Source organism: Chiloscyllium punctatum, chromosome 9 (assembly GCF_047496795.1).
Source record: "Chiloscyllium punctatum isolate Juve2018m chromosome 9, sChiPun1.3, whole genome shotgun sequence".
Classification (NCBI taxonomy): Eukaryota; Metazoa; Chordata; class Chondrichthyes; order Orectolobiformes; family Hemiscylliidae; genus Chiloscyllium; species Chiloscyllium punctatum.
The window spans coordinates 48,540,640-48,565,349 of NC_092747.1; the positions used below are offsets into that span (position 1 = coordinate 48,540,640).

General features: G+C 40.6%; 1 protein-coding gene across 2 annotated transcripts in view; it reads right to left on the reverse strand.

The window, feature by feature from the left end:
• ddx10 (DEAD (Asp-Glu-Ala-Asp) box polypeptide 10) overlaps positions 1-24,710 on the reverse strand; it is a 198,265-nt gene that overhangs the window by 78,664 nt on the left and 94,891 nt on the right. For both annotated transcript variants that reach the window (XM_072577457.1, XM_072577456.1), the window contains 2 exons: positions 10,046-10,177; positions 6,318-6,476 (listed from right to left, as the gene is read on the reverse strand). In XM_072577457.1, coding sequence (XP_072433558.1) covers positions 6,318-6,476; positions 10,046-10,177 — 291 coding nt within the window. The remainder of the gene's footprint in view (positions 1-6,317; positions 6,477-10,045; positions 10,178-24,710) is intronic.

The window sequence follows — 24,710 nt, forward strand, 5'->3', positions numbered from 1 at the left end:
CCCACCCGTCTCGTTTGGATAATCGAGGTTGTCCTATATTTTGCATTCTTTCATGGAAATTTAGAAGCTCAATTTTTTTTCACATATCCCTGCTTTTGCCAGGCCTCGGACTAATTTTGTTTTCAACCTAAGACTTGTCACTCCACCTGCCAACCTGATAATGTCTTGTCACTTAACTTCATTCATTGCTCAGCAAGTTCTATAGCAGGTTTGAAGACTGATATATTCTGACTTGGATCTCTGTTTCAGAGACATTACTAAGAGCAGTTTTTAGAAGATTCAGACTATTGTGAGTGAAGCTGCAGAGGTTACTAAACAGGAACTTGATATTTTGTTGTGAAACAGAAACTGATTGCACCAGAAAATGGATGCCTCACGTGCCATCATCAGCACAACGAAGAACCACCTATGACTAGCAAATTCCTTTGAGAATCAGAAAATTAACTGATTGAAATGCATGCTGGGACAAAGAGAGAGACAAATTAAGTAAAATATACCTTGTAGAATATATAGTGATGACTCCAGGGGCTAAAATACAACAGAAGTACATTGCATCTAAATTTAAAATCAGTTCACTAGCTAGCTATCTGCAACACTGAGGAGTTAGAAAAAGTACCTCTGCAGAAGAAAAGCCATGTTTGGTCACTTGCTTTATTATCTGTCATCCTTGTCATGACAAAGCTTCAGAAGCAAAGTATCGTTCAGATTTTTCAACATTTAATTCCAGTGATTTTTTTTTAAAAAGAAAAAAAAAGGAGACTTCTACAGGCCAAAAGAAATTTGCTGTCTGGCAAAGGCCTGTTTGGGAGCCACAGAAGGTTAAACTTGTAGAACATCAGGGAATCTTCCAATAGAGAGAGAGAGAGAGAGAGAGAGAGAGAGAGAGAGAGAGAGGTGCAACAGAAAAACACAATGAGGGACTGCCTCAAAATCAGCGATTCAAATACCGATATTCCATTATCTAATCTTCATGAACCACCCAAAAAGACTGACTGGTATATCTTTAAACTTCTCTTTTGTACTCATTTCTTATTGTTTGAAAAGATAAATTCATTTGGTCTGGGAGAAAACTACCCATAAGGGAAGGAACCATTTTAAATTAACCTTGCTGTGACCCAAATGGGCAGGCGAATAAAAATGGAGAGCTCGTACATTCATTTCACCCAGGAGCTTTATGATATGGGGGAGCCACTTGGAACCATGGTAACTTGGGGAACTCTGTCTCGGATCTGGAGATAATTCGCTCAGGGCTGTTAACAGAATTTTTTTATTAGATGGATGGTGCACAACCGCAAGTATACAAGTGACTGTGACAGCTACAATACATTCAGATGGGGTTGACTGATTTGGGATGAATACGTAGGAATAGGAGATGATCAGTGATTCCAGTAAACACGGCCTACATTTGGAACAGATATTATCCAAGTTGTACTACAATGGCGCTTAGCTGAAACCCAAGAACATACTTTAGATTGCTAATCCAAGGAGAATGGCAAACACAAAGGTAAATGGCTGACAGCGTTGAAACAATTTAGCAATAATACTAGGAGAATTTGATTCACTGGGGGTTGTTGGGATACAATTATCTTCAAATACATTAAGGAAAATGTTTGTGTTCAGCCAATATTTAGCACACACAAAACAAGAAGTGGTAATGCTGGATTTAGCTTTAGGAAATCAAGCTAGAAAGGTGGAAGGGGTAGTGATCACAATATGGCAGCAGTGATCATAATTCAACTGGCTTTAGTAAGGCTAGAAAAGGACAAAATGAGACTAAGACTAAAGGTACTGAATTGAGGCAAGACCATTGTGATTTGTCAAAAATGAAATGAGCACAACTTTCTGAAGGTAAACGAATGTCAGAGTAGTGCAGAATACTCAAGAAGATAAAAGAAGGGATTCAGAACAAATGTACTCCCAGAACAAAAAAAGTCAGATTCCTAAACCTACGGCTATTTAAATAAATACAGTGTGGTGAAAAGCCACTTGTAGATAAAGCTGTTAGATGTGTGGGAAACATTCAAAGATAAAATAGAAGTAGTGCAAGGCAAGTATGTTCCTCTGAAGCAAAAAGGTGGGAGCAAGGTTAAAGAACCCTTGAATGACAAGAGTCTTAATGGGTAAGATTAAGAAAAAATAGCTTATTGAAGGCTCAATACCACAGAGTGCTTCTTAAAGGTGTATAAAAATTGAATTAAAAACCACATATAAAAAGGAAATTAAGAAAGCTAAGATAGCCAGTTCAAATTAAAATATCGTCAACTTTCTGTCTCTTTACCTTTCTTAGGATTTGAACAGTTTTCAAGAGCAGGTGAAAGTGAGGACTGTAGATGCTGGAGATCAGAGTTGAGATGGTGGTGCTGGAAAAGCACAGAGAATCAGGCAGCATCAGAGGAGCAGGAGAATCGATGTTTCGGGCAAAAGTCTTCATCAGGAATGATGGAATCGGGAGTTTCTGTCCTCGTTGCATTGGGATGGGTGGGGTTCAAGGGTGGAGGTGCGGGAAGTGGAGGAAATGTGCTGGAGGGCATCATCAACCACATCAGAGGGAAAATTGTGGTCATTGAAGGAGGCTGCCATCTGGGATTTTCTATGGTGGTATCAGTCATCCTGGGAACAGTTGCGGAGGAATTGGGAATAAGGGATGGCGTTTTTATAGAAGGCAGGGTGGGAGGTATGGTCCAGGTAGTTTTGGGATTCCATCGGTTTGTAAATGTCTATGGTCAGTCAGTTGCCAGAGATGAAGATGGAGAGGTCCAGGAGGGGGAGGGAGGTGTGCGAGATGGTCCAGGTGATGGTCCAAGGGGCAGCTATGGGCATCCACATGGGCCCCAGCTATGTCTGCCTCTTTGCCAGGCATGTGGAACAGTCCATTTTCTGCAGCCACACCAGCACCAACCACACCTTTTCCTCTGCTACATCACTGACTGTATTGGCAGTGCATCGTGCTCCCACGAGGTGGTTGAACAGTTCATCAACTTCACTTTTCACCCCGACCTCAAATTCACCTGGATCATCTCTGACACATCCCTCCCCTTCCTGGACCTCTCCATCTCCATCCCCGGGCTCCAACTAACCACGGATATCTACTACAAACCCACCAACTCTCACAGCTACCTGGAGGACATCTCCTCCCACCCTGTCTCCTGTAAGAACGCCATCCCCTATTCCCAATAACTCTGCCTCTGCCGCATCTGTTCCCAGGGTGACAATTCCACCACAGAAAATCCCAGATGGCCTCCTTCTTCAAAGACCGCAATTTCCCTCCCACGTGTTTGACAATGCCCTCCAGCACATCTCCACCACTTCTCGCACGCCTGCCCTTGAAACCCAACCCTCCCAATGCAACAATGACAGAAACCCCCGGTCCTCACCTTCCACCCTACCAACCTCTGCAAACATCACATCATTTTCCGCCACCTACAAACAAACACCACCACTAGGGATATATTTCCCTCCCCATCCCGATCAGCGTTCTGGAGAGGACATTCCTTCCGCGACTCCCTTGTCAGATCCATGCCTCCCCCCAGCCCTCACCCCACTCCTGGCACCTTCCCCTGCCACCGCAAAAGTGCAATATCTGTGCCCACACCTCAGTCGAAGGCCCCAAAGGAACCTTCCAAATCTGACAGAAATTTACCTGTACTTCCACAAATGTCATCTAATATACACGCTTCACCTGATGTGGTCTCCTTTACATCGGAGAGACAGGACGCCAACTTGAAGATTGTTTTAGAGAACATCTCTAGGACACCCACACCAACCAACCCCCCGCCCCATGGCTGAACACTTCCGCTCCCCCTCCCCGTCCCCATCCACCGAAGACATGCAGGTCCTGGGCCTCCTCCATCCCCAACCCCAAGCACCCAACACCTGCAGGAAGAACACCTCATTTTCCGCCTAGGGACCTTGCAACCACACGGGATTAATAATGATTTCACCAGTTTCCTCATTTCCCCTCCCCGCCCACCTTACCCCAGTTCCAATTCTCCAACTTGGCACCAGCCTCCTGACCTGTTCATCGTCTTTCCCATCTATTTGGTCCACCCTCCTCTTTGATCAAAATCACCTCTCCCCCACCTTCATCTACCTATTGCATTCCCAGCTACCCCCCCACCCCACTCCCATTTCTTTCTCAGCCCCCTGAGCCCACAAGCCTCATTCCTGAAATGTCAATTCTCCTGGTCCTCGAATGCTGCCTGACCTACGGTGCTTTTCCAGCATCATACTCTAGTTTTCAACAGCAGACAACCTCTGACAATAACAATATTTTGTGCTTTATCGTTAATTAGAATGGAGAAGTCCAATGAATGGATTTTCCTTGACCTGTGGAAGGGGAGAAATTGCTGCTGAGCTGCCATTAGTTTCCTCTCAATGTGACTTGGGAGTCTGTGGTGTACGTGAGGCAAAGAAATGCTTATCAGGTGTTTGAAGGAAATGTAAATGTAACTTAGTTGTAAAAGAATTCATGCAGACTCTGGATTTCTGGACCAATGCAAAATATGGCAATGCTGAAAACAGAAAATACTAGGAATACTCAGATCTGACAGAATCTATGGAAAGAGAGGCAGAGATTCCTTTCAGGTCCAGACTTTTCGTGAGAACTTGTTACGTCACTGGGTAAACCCTCCTGCTTAATTTAAACCAGCAGAGAAAAGATTTATCCCATACAGTAATCAGTGAAATTCTGAGAGGCTAACAGTTTAAATAAGAAATAAAGTTGCTCATTTTTACAAGTATAACAGAGAATAATTAACTAACAACTATTTACAACTCCTTCCTCTAACCTATCTTTTACTTTCCCTTGTATATTACTAGCCTGGCAAAACCCCCGAACAACATTTACTGGAAAATTCAAATTTTAAAACCAGCCAGCGGTTGAATCTTCTCTTTATGTTTTCCTTGGTGGATTTGCTCTCTCAGTCTGTGTTGATGTTTTTCTCTGTGCAAGCTCCTTCTCTGATAGTTCTGACTAGCAGCTTACATCTGTTGGTCTTTTGGGAGTTCTCCTTCAACAGTTCAATTTTTCCTAGTCTTATATACCTCAAAGCATCGGATTGTGTCATTGGCTTTTAATATTGTCAATATACTAAATTCAAACTTGATTGGAGTTTGCTTTTTTTGGGGGTATAATTTAAACTAATTGGCCTAACTCAAATCTGTTTTTGTCTCCAGGCAACCAGCTACCCTAGCTGCTGGACCACACATTACATTGTATCTTATTCAGAACACTTGGTGCTGTGACGTAGTTCTGTGAGCTTTTAATTCTCTTAAAAAGTACAGTACACCCACATCTTCATAACAAACTGTTCTAACAAAAGGCCACAGGTCTGCAACACAAATGCTGAATTTCCCTCTACAGATGCTGCCAGACCTGAGCATTTCTTGGATTTTTTTTAATGTCATTTTCAAACTTTCAATTCAATGTTTTAAGACTTAAGTAACAGTTCAATCAGATCCTAGATTCAGCTTCGCCTGAGAATTACCTCAGCAGCTTGGTAACTGAAAACCTTTCTTCACTCAGAAGAGGAATACTTTCTGACTTGTAGCAACAGGGAGTCAAGGAGATATTTAATCAACCCTAATCTTTGCCAGCAAACAAGAAACTAATGCAAAAAAAAAACAAAAGTTTGAGAGTACATTTTCCAAAGCTAAAGCCTAGAAAGCTAAAAGTGTTCATTATTGCTCACAGTCCTCATCCTTTAATCTTTTATCTGCTCAGAGATGGAAAAAAAATCCTACCCTTTTCTTTACAAAATGCATAAAGGAATCTGTATTGATCTAAAGTTAGGTTTGTTGTGTGAGAAAAGGGAAAATTCTACTACAAATCTGGAGGTTTGGGAGTGGGCAAGTTGAGAACAATGGAACTGGCATGCAGAGTGGGAAAGGAGATGCAGAGCATCTATTGAGACACCAGTTTCTCTCAAATTTCTGGCAGACTGCACTTCAGAATACAGCCTAGCCAGCTTTGCACATGAATATAGGGAGCTGTGAGGATTCAAAGGCAACTATAAAATACAGATTTCCAAGCAATGCCGGCTAGATGGGATAAAAATAACAACAGGAAAATATAAAAAAATGATGCTGCCCTTAGGTAAACTGAAAGTTACGTGCACAATTTTTGTTAAATTTAGAAAACGTAATTAATCAGAAAAGCAGATAATTTATTTCTCAATCGTCTGAGATGAAATGCAGTCCAGTTCAGTCCATTATTCATTCTACTTTCAACATAAACTTCAAAGCTGGTCTTTTCTCAAATGAATAATTTTAAATATTCCTGTTATAGTCCCATTTTTAAAATACCAGATGACACTTACCCGATGTTTTTCTTTGATCTTCACTCTGTATGCTTCTTTGTCATACAAATCCTCTTCTCGTAGCCTTTCTTTTGCTTTCTCCACATTTATTCCTCCCTTGTCATCATCCTGGTCATTATCTACTTTGGTCTTTTGTATCAGTGGCCATTGTTGAATCACCTTCAGATTAGAAATTGTGTGAGGTGTTATTGGTAATTAGTATTAATCCAACTGTACTCTTAACGAACAAATTGTCAGACCACTTGCTGATAAAAGTTATTGTCCTGAACACAAAAATGAACGCACTTTCTTCATGCAACTTCCACTACAAAAATACTGACTCATCAACACCTTAAATTCATCTTTGGAACAGTATTCATGGTCTAGATTCAAATTCTAGTCCAAACTTTAAATGAAATACTTTCTACAATGAGCTCAACAGAACATGCAGAATTTTCTTTTTTAAAAATCGGTGTTTGGGTGGCAGGAACTTGACATGATATCGGACACAATAGAGTCCTGTGAAACAACAAACCAAAATGGAAGCAATGTTCAGTGTTTAAGAAATAACTGTCACTGACAGGTATAGCCTTTTTATTTATCATTTAGCATTAATGCTGGAGAAAAGATCAAGGTTCAAACCTCCAAACCCACGTCAGCACTCAAAAAATTTCCTAAAAATAAAAAAAACCTGAATAACCAATTCCAACAGACATTCACAGTCATAAAAGATTGGCTATCGCGTAAAATGACAAAATGGAATGATTCTTTTATTTGGAGAACCATCTTATTGTTTTACAGTCTCATGTTGAATCGGATATTTTAACCCACCTTGAATATCCAAAGCTCAATCTGCTTGTAAATTCTTTTGATTCACTGTGAAATGCTAAACAGTTACAGTGAAAAATATTGTCACAAGTCACACGACACCAGCTTATAGTCCAACAGTTTTATTTGAAATCACAAGCTTTCGGAGCGCTGCTCCTTCATCAGGTGAAGTGAAGATAACTTCATGTGACAAAGGGGCAGCGCTCCAAAAGCTTGTGATTTCAAATAAACCTGTTTGACTACAACATGGCACTGTGTGACTTGCAACGTTATTCACTCCAGCCCAACACTGGCACCTCCACATCATAAAAGATATTAACTGCTGTCTGCTTGCCTCTTCAACAGAAGTACTTCTAATTCCCTGCTCCTTTCCAAAGATAGTATTTCACAGAATGTTTAAATTCTCTATTCCAATTTCCACCCACCCTGAACCTTTTAGACCTCCTAAAGAGCAAGACAACATTTTGATTCACTTTTCTCCTCTCACTCCCATTCAGAGCTGTTGGATCTTCTCGTAGCTGGAGTCCAAACATACCTCTGGCTTTCCCAATCCTTGGAATACATTTCTCTTAAACTTACTGTGCCTTTTGGCACCACTTCTATTTTTTTTCCCCCAAACTTTTAGTCAGTGCAGCTTCCTTTTGCTAAGATGATGATATTCCTATTGGCTTTACTAGAAACCTATTCAGATAGTTTTTTTTAAAACTTCTTAAAAGCTACTGTTAACTATCAGATTAGCCATCATCTTCAGAGTCTTTGTGCACTTTACAGTGTTGAGCAATGTCTTTGAAATGGCCACTTAGTGTTAACTTTCCTTTTATTATGCATATTGAAACTCTGCTTTCAAGTGTAGGCTGAAAAAACACAGCGGGTCAGGCGGCATCCAAGAAGCAGAAGAGTCGAAGATTCGGGCAGAAGCCCTTCACTAGGAATGTGGAGGAGGAAGGGGGCTGAGAGATAAATTGGTGGGAGAGAGTGGGTGATAAGTTAGAAGGCAATAAGTGGATGCAGGTGGGAAGTAACTGCAATAGGTCGGTGGGGAGGTTGGAGCAGGAAGGTAGGAAGGAAAATGGACAGGTAAGACAAGAGGGTGGTGCTGAGTCAGTGGTTTGGCTTTGGGATGAGGTGGGGGAAGGGGAGATTTGGAAACTGGTGAAGTCAATGCTGATGACGTGTGGCATGGGACCCACCAGCCACACATCATCAACACTGGCCTCACCAGTTTCCAAACCTCTCCTGTCCCCACCTCATCCCAGATCCAACCCTCCCACTCAGCTCCACCCTCTTGATCTGTCCTACATGTCCATCTTCCTTACCACTTATCCGCTCCATCTCCCCTCCACTGACATCCAATCAATCACCTTCCTACCTACCTTCCCCATCCCATCCCCCAATTTATCTGTCAGTCCCCTTCCCCTTCACATTTCTGATGAAGGGCTTATACCCAAAATGTTAACTCTCCTACTCCATCGATGCTGCCTGACTTGCTGTGCTTTTCCAGCACCACACTTTTTGACTCTGACTCCCCAGCATCTGCAATCCTATTTTCTCTTTCTTTCAAGAACCTCGGTGAATAATCTTTTATTACCTCATGCATCTTGAAAGCCACTTTCAGAGTTTGGCCACAAGCACTTCTAAACAACTTTCCACCAAATGATTTGCCAGCAAACTTCCAGGGTAGCTGCCAGGACTCCTCTCTTCATTATCTTACTTAATAACTCTTCCATTCGATGCAGCTTGCCCAAAGATTTCCTTGAGTCTTTCACCTCTCCTTCCAACTCTTGGTAGCATCCTACCTTAGGCTTTCAATTTAAACTATTAATTAAGTAGCAACAAGTTGAAGTGCTTTATGCTTAGGATAGACAACACCTCCTAAATTTATCAGCTCATTGTTACATTATTGAATTGGGAACGCTGCAGGAAGCAGGAAATGACGTACATCATTCTCCAAAAAAAAAAGGCATGGCTCAATTGTTGATACAGAGCAACATTTGCAGCATTATTGGAAAACTGGCCAGAATCGATATCATTTTTAGATATAAAAAGAAATGTGGAGCTTGGATGACAAGATAAAAACTCGAAAGAAAAAACATCATTTCCAAAATAACATGTTCTGTAATGTGATTCAATCATGGTATGAATAAACTAATAGTAACTATACCAGCTAACCACACCTAAAATAATATAATTATATTTTTGTGACTGTTTCACTAACCATATTCAAATATTTATCGATGGAATGGTTATGATTCAATACAATATTAAAATGAAATTGACCCAAGTTAGTTAAGCATGACAAATATTTTGGAACAAATAATTTCATTACAATGACAAACATTTAGATTTTTCACAAATACTCCATGATGCAATTGCTTTAAATGTAGATTTAAGAAAGAAATCCTTTTCTTATAATCTAACTGTTGACATAATTTCCATGATTTTAAGATAACTATAAAGATCATGAATATTAACAAGTAGCCAGGCTGTGCTTCACAATTTTAAAAACATAAGCACATTATTAAAGGGCATATCATTGACCAGTGGCAGTTGAGGGTTGAGTTAAGACATAGAATTGGATAAGATTTCTAACAGCTTCAGAGAAAAGATTGCCTACAGGGAAATTCAAAGACTTTCTGAAAAGATTCATACTGCTTGATGTGTATCACATGATTCAAAACATTTATTTGTGACTAGTTGCTGTCTCTCATCTTGTTTAACAAGCACTTCACTTTTTTAAAAGTAAAAGTGAGATACAATAAATGCTGGAAATCTGAAATAAAAACTTTTAAGAACTTATGTTTTAAGAACTTATTTAAGGTGTGAAAATTAGTCTGACATATTATGTAGAACGTAAGTTTAATTAGTGTAATAAAATAAGTCACAGAAATAACCTACTTTTTGTGTTTCTACCTGAAACTCACCTCTCCCTCTTCATTGAAAGTGATTTTTGTATTCACTTTAAATTTTTTCTTCAGGACTTTCTTTGCCTCTTTGACTTTTGTCTTCTTTGTTGCTGTTTTCTTTATTTGGTCTTGTTCTTTTTCTTCAGGTTTCTACAAAATTAAAAAAAAATTGGCTCCACAAACAAAATTCTGAATGGACCACTACAACTTGCAGCAATCACATACATTTTGACAAATGAATATTTGCTTACAAATCTATAATATTTACAACGAATGTTATAGCTCTGATACATCTGTAAATGCTTCTCTTAAAATTCATTACCACTTGTGTTTGTCCTACTCAAAAACAGCACACAATGGAAGGGAGGGAGGGACGGTGGAAGGAAAAGAAAGAAGTGCAAGGCAAACAAAAGCAAAACATTCACCAAGTCATAAACGTACAATTTTTTTCACTATTTTCAAGTTAGCAATTCCTAGGAAAACCAGCAGTAGAGGTGTCAGAACACTCATTTTTTTTGTTACTGTTTTCAAGTTAGTATTGAAATAACATACAACTAAAAGCATTTCATTATGAGGAAGGAGTTAAACAATTCAGAAAATCTTTGGATGAAATATAAGCTCTAAGCAAAAATTGTTAAAAGTAGTCTACAAGAGGCCTGGGAGTACATAAGCAGAGAGAATAAATGATTTTGCCTGTTCTAATTTTAATTCAGTTACTTGAATCATAAAGTGCAGAGCTGGACTCAGTTGTGGTGCCCTTCATGTAAGATAACCTGCAGTTACTATTCAGGCCCCCGTGTCAAGAGCTATTTTGATAAAATTCTATAAAACACCTACCAGCAAAACGTTAGCAACGTTAACAGAAAAGGTGAAAAAGAAAACAGGTTTTTAAAAAAAGACATTAATCTACCAAAATCTACCAAAAGACATTCATCTACCATTTTCAGTCATATAGCATCTTTCACAAACTTTACGTGTATGGAATGAGCTGCCAGAGGAAGTGGTGGAAGCTGGTACAATTGCAACATTTAAGAGGCATTTGGATGGGTATATGAATAGGAAGGGTTTGGAGGGATATGGGCTGGGTGCTGACAGGTGGGACTAGATTGGCTTGGGATATCTGGTCGGCATGGACGGGTTGGACCAAAGGGTCGGTTTCCATGCTGTATGACTCTATATTCTACATTTTGTTCTATCATCCTAACATATTTACGTAATGTCTGATTTGTTTGGCTAGAACACAAAACAATATTTTTCACTGTTTCTCAGTACATGTGACAATAATAAATCAATCTAATCAAATCAGAACAGACTACTTTTGTGACACAGAAAAATGTGGTGGCTACTTAGTAAGTCCCACAAATGCGACACATGATAAGATCATCTGCTTTATTGATATTGAGAAATAAATGTCAGACTGGACACTGAGAACAGCTCCTGCTCAGTTAGTGTTATTGGATCTTTTACATTCACAAGAGGACAATTGAGACTCTCATCCAAATGACCTGGCAGTCTTATTGGCAGAACAGGAAACGTAAGAGGACCATGCTAGTGATAAGCTGACGTTCCAGACTGTTAAAGCTGGAATAGCAGAACTCGTGCATACTTGTCATATGACTGTGCCAACCAGAGATTCGGCCACATAGAGAGCAAAATCATGGAAAAGCCATCATTCAACATTGACAGCTCTCAATGAAAGGATCTTGATGCCCTGATAGTATGTCTAAACCTATAAGTAAGTCGGAAGTGCTGTCAATTGGAGGCAAAGTGAAGTTGATACAGCAAATAGAAAATTGTGGCACAAAGCAAAACACAAGCCATCACTATGGAAGGGGATTCCACTGTTGAGCAAGTCAATGATTCAGAAACACAAGGGAGACACCTTGGTTTGCAAGCAAACATTCTCTCCTGCGAGGAAGTATGTTAGAACAGCTACCTATGCATTATGCATGTTAAATCTCTTGTTAGTCACTCTAAAATATTAACCAAATATATTAACTCAACAAAATCAAGATCTGATTTTATTGTAGAAGTTTATAAAATAATGAGTGGTATAGAAAGAATTAATGGTAGTTTTTTTCCCCCTAAGATGGGGGATTCAAAACTAAGGGCTACATTTTTAAGGTGAGAAAAAAAAAGAGATTTTATAAAGACATGAGCAGAATCTTTTACGGAGGCTGGTTCGCATGTGGAATGAACATCCTGAGAAACTGGGTGAATGTGGGTACAATTATAATATTTAAAAGACATTTGGAGAGATAGATGAATAGGAAAAGTTTGGAAGGATAAGGGTCAGCAGCAGGCAGGTGGGACTAGTTTAGTTTGGCATTATGTTTGGCATGGATTGGAGGACCAAAAGGGTCTGTTTCCATGCTACATGACCATGATTATGACTGGAGATTGGCCGGAAATAACCAATTGTCAAGGATTTTCAGTTGTTGACACAGACGTACTACTTTGACAGAGATGTAGTTTACCAAGGTAATAAAACTAGGGCTTAAAATCTTAAATAATCAAACTTGCTACAGGATTGCCTGAAATACAAGGCCAAAAATGGAGCCAAAAATGTCACAAGGATAAGAGGTTGCTTAAACCTGCTCTTAACTTCTGAACCATCTCAGAGAACAAAACAAATGGATGGAAAATCTTTAAGAGCAGGAAAACAAAACTGTCAAACATCCAGGTTACAGTTACATCATCAAGCAGGAATACAAGAGATGATACTTGGCTGGAGAGAGATACAGCTATATTTCCCTTGTCTCCGATTCTCGTAAAAACAAACAGCAAGATGCAATAGCCAAGACTGATACTCTATAAATCATTAGTTTAACAGTATACAACTTCATAAAACTTAATTTCTAACTTGAAATAAAATTGTGGACATAAAGAAAGGCTTGAAAGCAACACATCTGTAAAAATATTACAACACATATAACTTAGTGGAAGAATACATTTAAATTTTCCAATCTTCCCCGCCCCTTCCTCAAATAAGGAAGGATTCTTTACGAACTTCTACAATTACCTTATAGAAACAGCTTCAACAAGAGGATTCCATTAAAGCAAATATGAAATGCATTCACCCAGATTTTGAACAGCAAAGGCACTGTGTTCACTGTTCAATGCACTTCCAATAACCTGCAGAAAACCTGTGGGCTTTCAGGCATTCACCAGCAGTGGACATCAGACAACCAACCAATTTGACAATTTACTAACAGCATTGAAGTTCAGAAGGGTGGTGGTGAGACAAAGTTGATCACGGTCAAAACATATTTGAAGATAACTTAGGAATAATCAACAAAACATAAAATCTTGTGTGTTTTACTGGTTTCTCCTGGCCAATTTAGAAAAATGAGGGGGTAGGGGGGTGGATTGGGCAGCTGCTTCTCAAAATCCAGTTTTGGCTGCAACTGTGCCTCCTTATTTCCACCATAACAACTGAGAGTCCTGAGAGCATCACTTTTATTTTTAAAGTAAAATTCAAAGTTAAAGCGAAGACGGAATAATAGAAAATAAAAAATAGAAAATCTATATCTGAAATATAATGGTTATGCAATCTGCATAGAACAGATTACATAAAATATAAGGCAAAAGTGAGGACCCATCTAAAGTATTCAAACTATAGCATTTTCAGTTAATATTTGAAAAGTTAAAGTTCCTCATAACACTACCCTGTTAGTGCAGATGCTGGAAACCAGAATTCAGATTAGAGTGGTGCTGGAAAAGCACAGCAGGTCAGGCAGCATCCAAGGAATCAATGTTTTGGGCAAAAAAGGAATGCAGGCAGGGAGCCTCCAGGGTAGAGAGATAAGTTGGGGGCGGGGGGGGGTGCTGGGGTGAAGGTAGCAAAGAGTACAAGAGGTGAATGGGGGTGGGAATGGAGGTGATAGGTCAGAGAGGAGGGTGGAGTGGATAGGTGGGAAGAAAGATTGGCAGCTAGGACAGGTCATGAGGACAGCGCTGAGCTGGAAGGATGAAACTGGGTTAAGGTCAGGGGAGGGGAAATGAGGAAACTAGTGAAGTCCACATTAATGCCCTGGGGTTGAAGTGTTCCGAGACGGAAGATGAGGCGTTCTTCCTCCAGGTGTCGTGTGGTGAGGAAGTGATAGTTGAGGAGGCCCAGGGTCAGCATGTCCTCAGCAGAGTGAAAGGGGGCATTGAAACGTTGGGCCACGGGGCCGTGGGGTTGATTGGTGCGGGTGTCGCGGGGATGTTCCCTAAAGTGCTCTGTGAGGAGGCGTCCAGTCTCCCCAATGTAGAGGAGACTGCATCAATAAATGACATTGGTGGATGTTCTGGTGAAACGTTGATGGATGTGGAAGGCTCCTTTGGGGCCTTGGATGGTGGCGAGGGTGCAGGTTTTGCAATTTCTGCGGTGGCAGGGAAAGGTGCCAAGAGGGGAGGGTGGGTTGTTGGGGGGTGTGGACCTGACCAGGTAGTCACGTAGGGAACAGTCTTTGTGGAAAGTGGTGGGGAGGGAAATATTTCCCTGGTAGTGAGGTCAGTTTGGAGGTGGTGGAAATGTCGGCAGATGATGTGGTTGATGCGAAGGTTGGTAGGGTGGAAAATGACAAGGGGGATTCTGTCCTTGTTACAGTTTGAAGGGTGGGGTTTGAGTGCGGAGGTGCGGGATGTGGATGAGATGCGTTGGAGGGCATCTTTAACCACGTGGGAAGGGAAATTGCGGTCTCTAAAGAAGGAGGCCATCTGATGTGTTTGGTGGTGGCACAGGTCCCTCTGGGACAGGTATGGCGGAGGCGGAGGAATTGGGAAAACGGGATGGCATTTTTGCAGGAAGTAGGGTGGGAAGAAAGCGTAATCCAGGTAGCTGTGGGAGTCGGTGGGTTTGTAAAAATGTCAGTGTCAAGTCGGTCATCATTAATGGAGATGGAGAGGTCCAGGAAGGGGAAGGAGGTGTCAGAGATGGTCCAGGTGAATTTAAGGTCGGGGTGGAATGTGTTGGTGAAGTTGATGAACTGCTCAACCTCCTTGTGGGAGCACGAGGTGGCGCCGATGCAGTCATCAATGTAGCGGAGGAAGAGGTGGGCAGTGGTGCCGGTATAACTACGGAAGATGGACTGTTTTATGTAGCCTACAAAGAGACAGGCATCATTGGGGCCAATGGCTACCCTGTTGGTCTGGAGGGAGTGGGAGGATTTGAAGGAGAAATTGTTAAGGGGGAGGACCTGTTCAGCCAACCGAATGAGAGCGTCAGTGGAAGGTTACTGTTCGGAACGTTGGGAGAGGAAGAAACGGAGGGCTTGGAGGCCCTGGTGACTGCAGATAGAGGTGTAGAGGGATTGGATGTCCATGGTGAAGATGAGGTGCTGGGGGCTGGGGAAACGGAAGTCTTGGAGGAGGTAGAGGGCATGGGTTGTGTCTTGAACATACGTGGTGAGTTCCTGGACTTGGGGGGGGGGGAGGAAATAGGAGAAAGTGAGGACTGCAGATGCTGGAGATCAGAGCTGAAAATTGTGTTGCTGGAAAAGCGCAGCAGGTCAGGCAACATCCAAGGAGCAGAAGAATCGATGTTTCAGGCATAAGCCCTTCTTCAGGAATGAGGAGGATGTGCCAAGCAGGCGAAGAGAAAAGGTAGGGAGGAGGGACTTGAGGGAAGGGTGTTGGGAATGCGATAGGTGGAAGGAGGTTAAGGTGAGGGTGATAGGCCTGAGAGGGGGTGGGGGCGGAGAGGTCCAGAAGAAGATTGCAGGTCAAAAAGGCGGTGCTGAGTCTGAGGGTTGGGACTGAGATAAGGTGGGGAGAGGGGAAATGAGAAAGCTGGATAAAATCTGCATTCATCCCTTGAGGTTGGAGGGTTCCTAGGCGGAAGATGAGGCACTCTTCCTCCAGGTGTCATGTTGCCATGGTCTGGCGATGGAGGAGGCCAAGGACCTGCATGTCCTTGGCAGAGTGGGAGGGGGGGAGTTAAAGTGTTCAGCCAGGGGGCAGTTGGGTTGGTTGGTGTAGGTGTCCCAGAGGTGTTCTCTGAAACATTCCACAAGTAGGCAGCCTGTCTCCCCAATGTAGAGGAGGCCACATTGGGTGCAGCGGATGCAGTAAATGATGTGCGTGGAGGTGCAGGTGAATTTGTGATGGATATGGAAGGATCCCTTGGGGCCTTGGAGGGAAGTGAGGGGGGGACGTGTGGGTGCAAGTTTTGCATTTCTTGCGGTTGCAGGGGAAGGTGCCGGGAGTGGAGGTTGGGTTGATGGGAGGTGTGGACCTGATGAGGGAGTCTCGGAGGGAGTGGTCTTTCCGGAACGCTGATAGGACAGTATCAAAGTAGGTAGAGATGAGGTCGGTGGGGCAGGAGCAAGCTGAGACAATGGGTCGAATGGGGCGGTCAGGCTTGTGGATCTTGGGAAGGATGTAGAATCGGGCAGTGGATGGGAGATCTCCTGAGGAGAGTAGGTTCTGTATGGTCTGGGAGATGATGGCTTGGTGATGGGGGGGTGGGGTCATGGTCAAGGGGGCGGTAGGAGGAGGTATCTTCACGTTGGCATCTGGCTTCAGCGGTGTAGACTGAAATTATATTTTATACAGCTCATGTCTGTGATTTGTTTCATGAAATATTCAGTGCAATAATTAAGCAGGTAAATATATAACTGTTTTACAAGAATATCACAGGACCATCAGACCTTAGCAGTAGATTAGGATTCTCCAGCATCTCCCATTTTTGAGAAATCTAGGGGTCACATTTTAATATCCAAATAAGTAGCTCCTCAAATGTTAGAAACCTTAAAACTGAGAAGTAAAATTAGATTTGTAACAACAAATTAATTTACTCAATGCTTCGAATGATATGCTTTTTATTCTTTCCTGGGGGAACAACAATTCTGGCTTGTCCAGCAGTTGTCATCCAACTCTAGCTGCCCTGGAGAATATAGTGGAGAACTGTCTCTTGAACTGGTGCAGTCCATGTGACATAGGTACACTCTCAGTGCTCTTAGGCAGGTAGCTGCAGGATTCTGACTCAGTGACAGTGAAGAAACAATTGATATATTTCTCAGTCAAGATGGTACCTGGCTTGAAGTGGAATTTGCAGTTGGTGGTGTCTCTATAGATCTGCTGACCTTGTTCTTCTAGGTGGTAGAATTTGGAGGTGTGGAAGATTCTGTCAATGGAAGCTTTGAGAGTTGCTACTGTATGTTTTGCTGTTGGTAAATACTGTTACCATGCCTATCATTGGTGAAGGAACTGAATGTTAAAGGTGGTGGATGGGATGTCAATCAAGCAGACTGTTTTGTCTTGGATGTTGTTAAGATTCAGCTTGTTCAGTTTGTTTCTGGGCAGTGGAGCGAACAAGTCTATGGTTTACAATTTTAATAGCAGGAGACTGACTGACAGTAATGCCACTGAATGTGAAGGGAGTGACAGTTAGATTCACCCTTGCACAAGGTAGTTATTCTCTGATACTTGAGTGACACAAATATTACTTGCTACCCAAACTTGAATATGGCCCAGATCTAGCTACATATGGACACAACTGTTTCAGCAAGATGGGGAATCATCGTTTGCTGAAGGGCAAATGATGTTGAGCAGTGTGCTATCACCAACGAATATCAATGAACACCCCTATTTCTGACCTTAAGATGGAGGAAAGAGAAGTGATGAAGCAGCTGAAGATGGTTGTATATTAGGTACTATCTGGAAGAATTTACGTGGTGATCTGGAGCTGAGATTATCGGCTTGAATTCTGAATTTTGTTCAGAATACATCATCAATAACTGTTACCATCACATGGGTTTTGTGCTACAAGAGTTTTGATGTTTCATTTAAAACAGCAGTACAGTACGTTATTATTTTCCTCTGCAATTTTTTGTGAGCACCCAAGTTTACTTCAAGGATGGTATCACAGTTGATTTCGCAATCCATTATAAAACAGTTTTGACACATGATGCCCTTGATAATTTATCACCTCTTTCAGCTAAGCTCCTGTTTGTACTGTAAGTGCTTCCCTGTGTTCAGTCTGCACTGTCATTACAAGCTGGCCAAGGACACATGAATAAGGGTGGTTGTATTTAGAAGTATTCATGCAAGGTGAACACTTCACTTAAAAGTGGAATGCTTCATAAATTGTGTGTCATAGTAAAACTAATCATTTAAAATTTGTGGGTTACTCATGCTAACTAATTTACTTTAATACTAGCGCCTTAGAGTAAAATTTATTCAACCATGACTGTCCTATGGATACAAATGCTTACGAATCTGGTAAAAGAAACCACTTTCTGATGATATATATCAAGCAGATTCATTGTTACAAATTTGAATTTAAAACCATAAGGTCTTTGTTTCACAGCATGAAGTACCAAACCTCTTGACATAACGAATATGGTAAATCTAATCCCCTGGTCATTTCTAATGAAATTGCTTTGCTTTGTACTCAAGTTTTATTTTTGCATTTTAAAAATAATGTTGATCATTTTCAAAATGCCACTTGTTCAACAGTTATTTTTACTGATTCTTTTTTGTTAATTTCACTGAGACAAAGCTAACTTTAAAATTAGTTGTGATCTGTGCAGTGAAGCTATGATAAACATGAAATATGTTAGTGCTGAGCGATGCAAAAGTAGAGCTTGCTTCTTTTGACTATTTATGTAGGTTAAAATAGCCTTTTCTTTGTACTTACTTTATAAACAGTTTGTTGGGTTAGTAATTTAAAACACAAAAATGTGGGTCACTGTTATATTACTTCAAATTTTGTGAGTACTTGTCAACCAGATTTGAAGAAATTTTCAGAATATCTGTGATTCTTTCACCACTCAATACAATGTTCAGAACTTGGGGTCTGCATGACATTCATATGTGACATTATTTAACTCTGTACTTCACTTACAAACAAGGTATACAGAGAACTTGAGGGGGCCTCTTGTGGCACAGTGGTAGTGTCCCTAACACTGAGACAGGAAGCCCCATCTTTTCCAATAGTATCTCTCAACAGGTGGATTAAAAGTATCTACCAAGTGTTCTGTGGTACACTGGCAGTGTCCCCACCTCAAGGCTGGAAGGTGTAGATTAGAATCCATCTGCGTTGGAGATATGTCATGTCATGTCTGAGTAGGTTGATTCAAAACACTGACAAGAGTTTTTGAAAAGGGCTCTTGAGGCAGAGTGGTGGAGTTCCTACCTCTGGACCAGAAGGGCTGGGCTCAAGTCCTACCTAGGTCAGAGAGATGTCATAACATATGAACAGAATTGATTGAAAAATATCTAGAAGTGCCACACATTGCAAGTTAAATAGGACTCACAGGAAGCACAAGTTGAAAAGACAGAATGTTAACATTACAATATTCTTTCCATTTTTCCATTGACAAGGTTATCAAGTCTAAACTGGTAATCAGCAAAAAACTCACAAAGTACTCAATGCAATTGCAACAACACAATATTCAAACCATATAAAAACGTGCCAAGAAAAGGCAACATACCACTCTCTGCTAAATTACAGTATATAGAGGTTCTGATGTCCAATAACTTGTCTACCTGCTTTTTAAGACATCAAATGGCAGATGGAAAGCCCAAATTATTGGGAGAGAAACAAAACTTCGACACTTTAGTCGAATAAATTCAAAATCACTCAAGAGTTCTAATGAACTAAAAATCACACCTTGCCTTCACACTAAAACATTTTGCCCGAGCATGAACAGTTTCAGCTCGACTTAACTCTCATTAAAGATTGCTATTTCAATCTAAAGATACTCTTCTTTGGGATTTAAAATAGATACATGCCAGGTAATGCATATTGTTGTTTTAAATTCAAGAGAAGAGTCATTGCTTTAAATGATCGAAATAAATTGCATTGGAAAATCTATTATTCGAAATCTTGAATGCAAGTCAGAAGTTACTTTATTCATTAATAGACAGTCTTTCAGATAAAACATCCTTCCTCATTATCATAAACCAGCAAGTGATATGTAAGTCACCCAAGGACATATTTATAACTTGCAGATCATAAAGATTCAGCATCTAAAGCTGAAATCCATAGCATTCCTAGCTAATTAGTAAACAGAGGGGAGAGACAATTATGGTCTTGCAAAGAACATTGTTTTTATAATTTTAACATGTCGTGAACTTCGTATTTTACACTGAAGGGCAGTGCCAAACATAACTAATAAATTCAATCCATAATGTTTGCAATATTCAGACATTTCTGCAAGGTGTTCAGACTCCTCTAAATCTAAATAATAACATGTATTACATTGATATGTTGCATACATACATAATTCCTGAAAGAAGGGCTTATGCCCGAAACATCGATTCTCCTGCTCCTCAGATGCTGCCCGGCCTGCTGTGTTTTTCCAGCACCACATTCTTCAACTACATACGTAATGCTCAGGTTTCAAATAAAATCTTTTTTTCACCTGCTGGAGATCACTAAAGCACATGCTATCTGGAAGAAACCTTTTTTTTTAAAACGTACAAAGCTTCTTACAAACAGAAAAGAATATGGCAATTAACTGTCTGGCATGACATGGCCATGGACTTGAAGATGGGATTAATATCTATCACCTCAAGTAAGACCTACCAGTTGGAAATAAAATTTAATGCAGAGAAATTCAAGGATTCTATTTGTCAACTGGTCTTTGTTCAGCCTAAGAAGTTTCCACATTTTGCCAGATGTTGGCGTTGGTGAATGGTATTCGGTCAACTTATTGTTTGAAATGAGCACTTCCCAGGATTCCATGTTAAACCTTTATGAATGCTTCCCTTCTTTCAGTTTCCAATTGAGTAGAGGCATGTCAAATTCAAGCCAGCTTAACTGATCTTTGATCTTACTCCCTGAAAACATGGCAAAACTAGGAGCTGAGTGTTTGAAATCTTATGGGGCATCTCATGGTATGAAGGCTGTAGAATTTGAGATTTGCATGTTGTTTTGTGGGTATATAGTGTCCAATTCCCAAAAAATAGAAGAAACAAGAACAATGCAACATTCAATTTACAATTAGTCTCAAGTTCTCATTTATATTTATCAATACATAGTTTTCTGTAAAACCAAAGCAGGCATTCCTAAATTGATGAATCTCATACATAACTAAGATGGGTGGGTTGCTGCCAGGTAAGTAAATTACTGCTCTGGATTCATTTCTGTTCAATGAACTGAAATAGTGGTGTGTAAATGAAGTGCCACCTGGAACATAATTTCAATTTTCTTCAGACTGATTGATGGGTCGTAATTCTGAGCTACAGACACAGAGCAGTTGCTGATAGCCGGGCATAATAAATGGACAAAGAAATGAACAGTCACAGGCTGAACATTCACAGCAATAGCTTATTTAGTTGTAAACTTTGCTTGTAATCTTTTTTCAGTTCAACAGCTTTCCACCTGTCTTGGTGTATAAATACTCCTCAGAGGTTGTGGCAGAGAAGAATAGCTCAAATAGTAAATGCAAGTACACAGTTTTATTTAACTCCATTGATGGATGAAGTGTCAGGCAGTACCCCACAACTTTTAACTGGCAAATCATAGCCAAGTACTTGCCAAAAATGTTGGCTCCTGTCTGTTAAAATGTCATCCCTTTTGTAAAATAAAAAAAATGCTTATTCATTATATTTCACCCATCTCTATCTTGCACGAAGAAACCACACCCATGACGCTATACTAAATGCATAATTTACACTGTGCCTCAAGCAGAATATAGTCTGTGGTAGTTTTCTTCAGATGGCACAGGTAGAACATTCTCGAGCACAGGCCACAGGCAGAAATGATACTGTTGGTAGTTAACACAGCAAAGCAGTCATCAGTATGTTTGTACAACATGACAAAAAACACATCCTTCAATTTGAGGATTAGGGCCCAAGCACTGCACTACATTGGCACTGAGGTGGATACCTCAACTCATGTAAAAGGAACCTGGATCTACACCTCAGGTGCTGAAAGTTGCAAGGCTACAGAACAGATGCAAGTAAGTGGGATTAGAAAAGGCACCTAGTTTATTCAGCTGGCATTGATATGAAGTCACTTATTGGCCTCTTTCTGTGCTGTAACTTTGCCATGGCATACCTCACATTTCCTTCAAAGATATTAGGTATGAAACTTCAACATTTAGGCTGAACAACATTAGGAGAGTAAGTACACACTGACAAGAATCACAGCAATTCACCAAGATACCTCACTACCTTAAGGACAATTGGACGTGGGCAACAAAAGTTAGCTTTGCTAGCAACGCTCATCCTAAAAATGATATTTTAGTTGTGTATACAAAAGCACCATTCTTCACTCAGATCAAATTCTGTATGCTTTGGGAAGCACTATTTTTTAAATATGTAGCCTCAGCTCTTCAGGATATTACCAATATTTATGTGGAGTCCTTCACTTCTTTCATTTTAACTTGTAATCTGTTTTGGATGTTAACACACCTATTTCATTACAAGAGCTGCACGAGTTTTCACAGATATTTTCTGTCAAATCAATGATGACAACATATTTTTACTGAGTGTTTTTTAAGACAGATAATTGGATTTCAGCTGATCATCTGTTTGCTCATCATCCTTATGCCTGTCTCATCAAACTTCTGTAAAAACTGTGGGATAGAAACATAGAATCCAGGAGCAGCAACAAGCCATTTGGTCAGCCAACATTCAATGTGCTGGTTCTCTTATCTCAATGTGATTTTCCCCACTTTCTCCCCATATCCTTTGCTCCCTCAAATATCTAAAAAATTATCAATCTCTTTCTTGAATATACTCAGTGACCTAGCCTTCACAACATTCTGTTTTAGCAAACTCTATCTTGAGTGAAGAAATGTTTCTTCATCTTATTGGTCTACCTCTTATCCAGAGACATCCCAATTAAGACAAACATCTGTCAAGACCCCAGAATTTTATAGGTTTCCATCAAATCCCCTCTCATTCTTCTAAACTCTAGTGAATACAGACCCAATTGTACTGATCTCTCCACAGAGAACACACCTGCCATCCCTCATAATAGCCTCGTGAACTTTTCCTACATTCCCTCTATGGCAACTATTTCCTCTCTTAGGTAGGGAGGCCTTTACACAATACTCCAAGCATGCTCTTACCAAGGTCCCATATAACCACAATAAGCCATCCCTACTTATAAACTCAAATAGCAGTTAAATGCTCATGAAACTTTTTACATGTTCAAGACACACACAATGATGGGAGCCACAAATGGAAGCAACCACACAAAATATAATTGTTGCAACAAAGGCGTGGTTGCAGGATGACCGAACTGGGAACTAAACATTCAAGGGTATTTGACAGTTAGGAAGGGGAGGTACAAAAGGATGTGGTGCAGTATCATTGACAACAATGTGCAAGTTCAGTACACTGGTGGGAGGGAAACTTGGATCAGAAGATCAAGACGTAGAATCAGTTTGGGTGCAGCAAAGAAACAATAAGGGACCATAAGCATTGGCAGTTGATTAGATTCCCTACAGTATTGAAACAGGCCCTTCAGCGCAACAAGTTCACATTGACCCTCCGATCAGTAACCCACCCTGAACCATTCCCCCACCCTCTATTCACCCCAAACTAATGCACCCGACACTATGGGCAATTTAGCATGGCCAATTCATCTGACCGGCACATCTTGAGACTGTGGGAGGAAACCGGAGCCCCAGGAGGAAACCCACACAGACAAAGGGAGAATGTGCAAACTCCACACAGACAGACAGTCGCCTGAGGCAGGAATCGAACCCGGGTCCCTGGCGCTGTGAGGCAGCAATGCTAACCTCTGAGCCACTGTGCCACCCCAGTTGCTGTTTAAAGGCCTCCATACAAAAGTGGGAACATAGGTCAAGGTCATGGTATAAATTAGGGAATTAGAAGTGGTTGCAATAAGGATAATCCAATAATTATGGGTGACTGCAATTTACAAATAGATTTGGCAAATCTAATGAGCACCAAGGCTATGGAGGACAAATTTATGGAATGTGTTAGAGATGGCTTCCTATAATACCATAAAGGGTTTTCCTGCTTCTTGGATGCTGCCTGACCTGCTGTGCTTTTCCAGCACCACTCTGATCAAAACTCTGGTTTCCAGCATCTGCAGTCCTCACTTTTGCCACCTACAGTACCATGCTGAGACTTGGTAAACAGGTTATTTTAAATTTTGTATGATGCAATGAAAAAGGGCTAATTAATAATTTTGTTGCAAAAGAACATTTAGGAGCAAGTGAACATGAGTATTAAAAATTACGATCATGTTTTAAATGATGTGCTTCAATTTGAAAAAAAGGTCTTAAAATCTAAACAAATGAAACTATGAATGTATGATGGTCGAGGTGGCTAAGGTGAACTGTGGCTGAGACAGGAAAATTTGTGATGAAAAGTAGTAAATTGCAAAAATAAAGCAAAATAGTTACTGAGACCTTTTTATGACAAGAAATTCTGGAGATATAACAGAAGCTCAATGGATTATTAAGATTGAGGAACTGAAAGGTAACAGTATTAGTAAAACAATAGTATTGCAAAAATTAATGGAGTTGACACCATATTGATGAATTCTTGGGAGCCAATGACCTATACTCCAGAGTGCTGTATGCTGTGGGTGCAGAGATAGTAGAAATAACGGTGATCATTTTTCAAAATTCTAGAGTCTTGAATGGTGCCTGCAGATTGAATGGCTGCAAATGCTACCCCACTATTTATGACAGCAGCAACAGAGGAAATTAGAAACTCTAGGCTTGAAGCCTAGTATGTGTGTCTGGGGAAAACTAGAATCTAT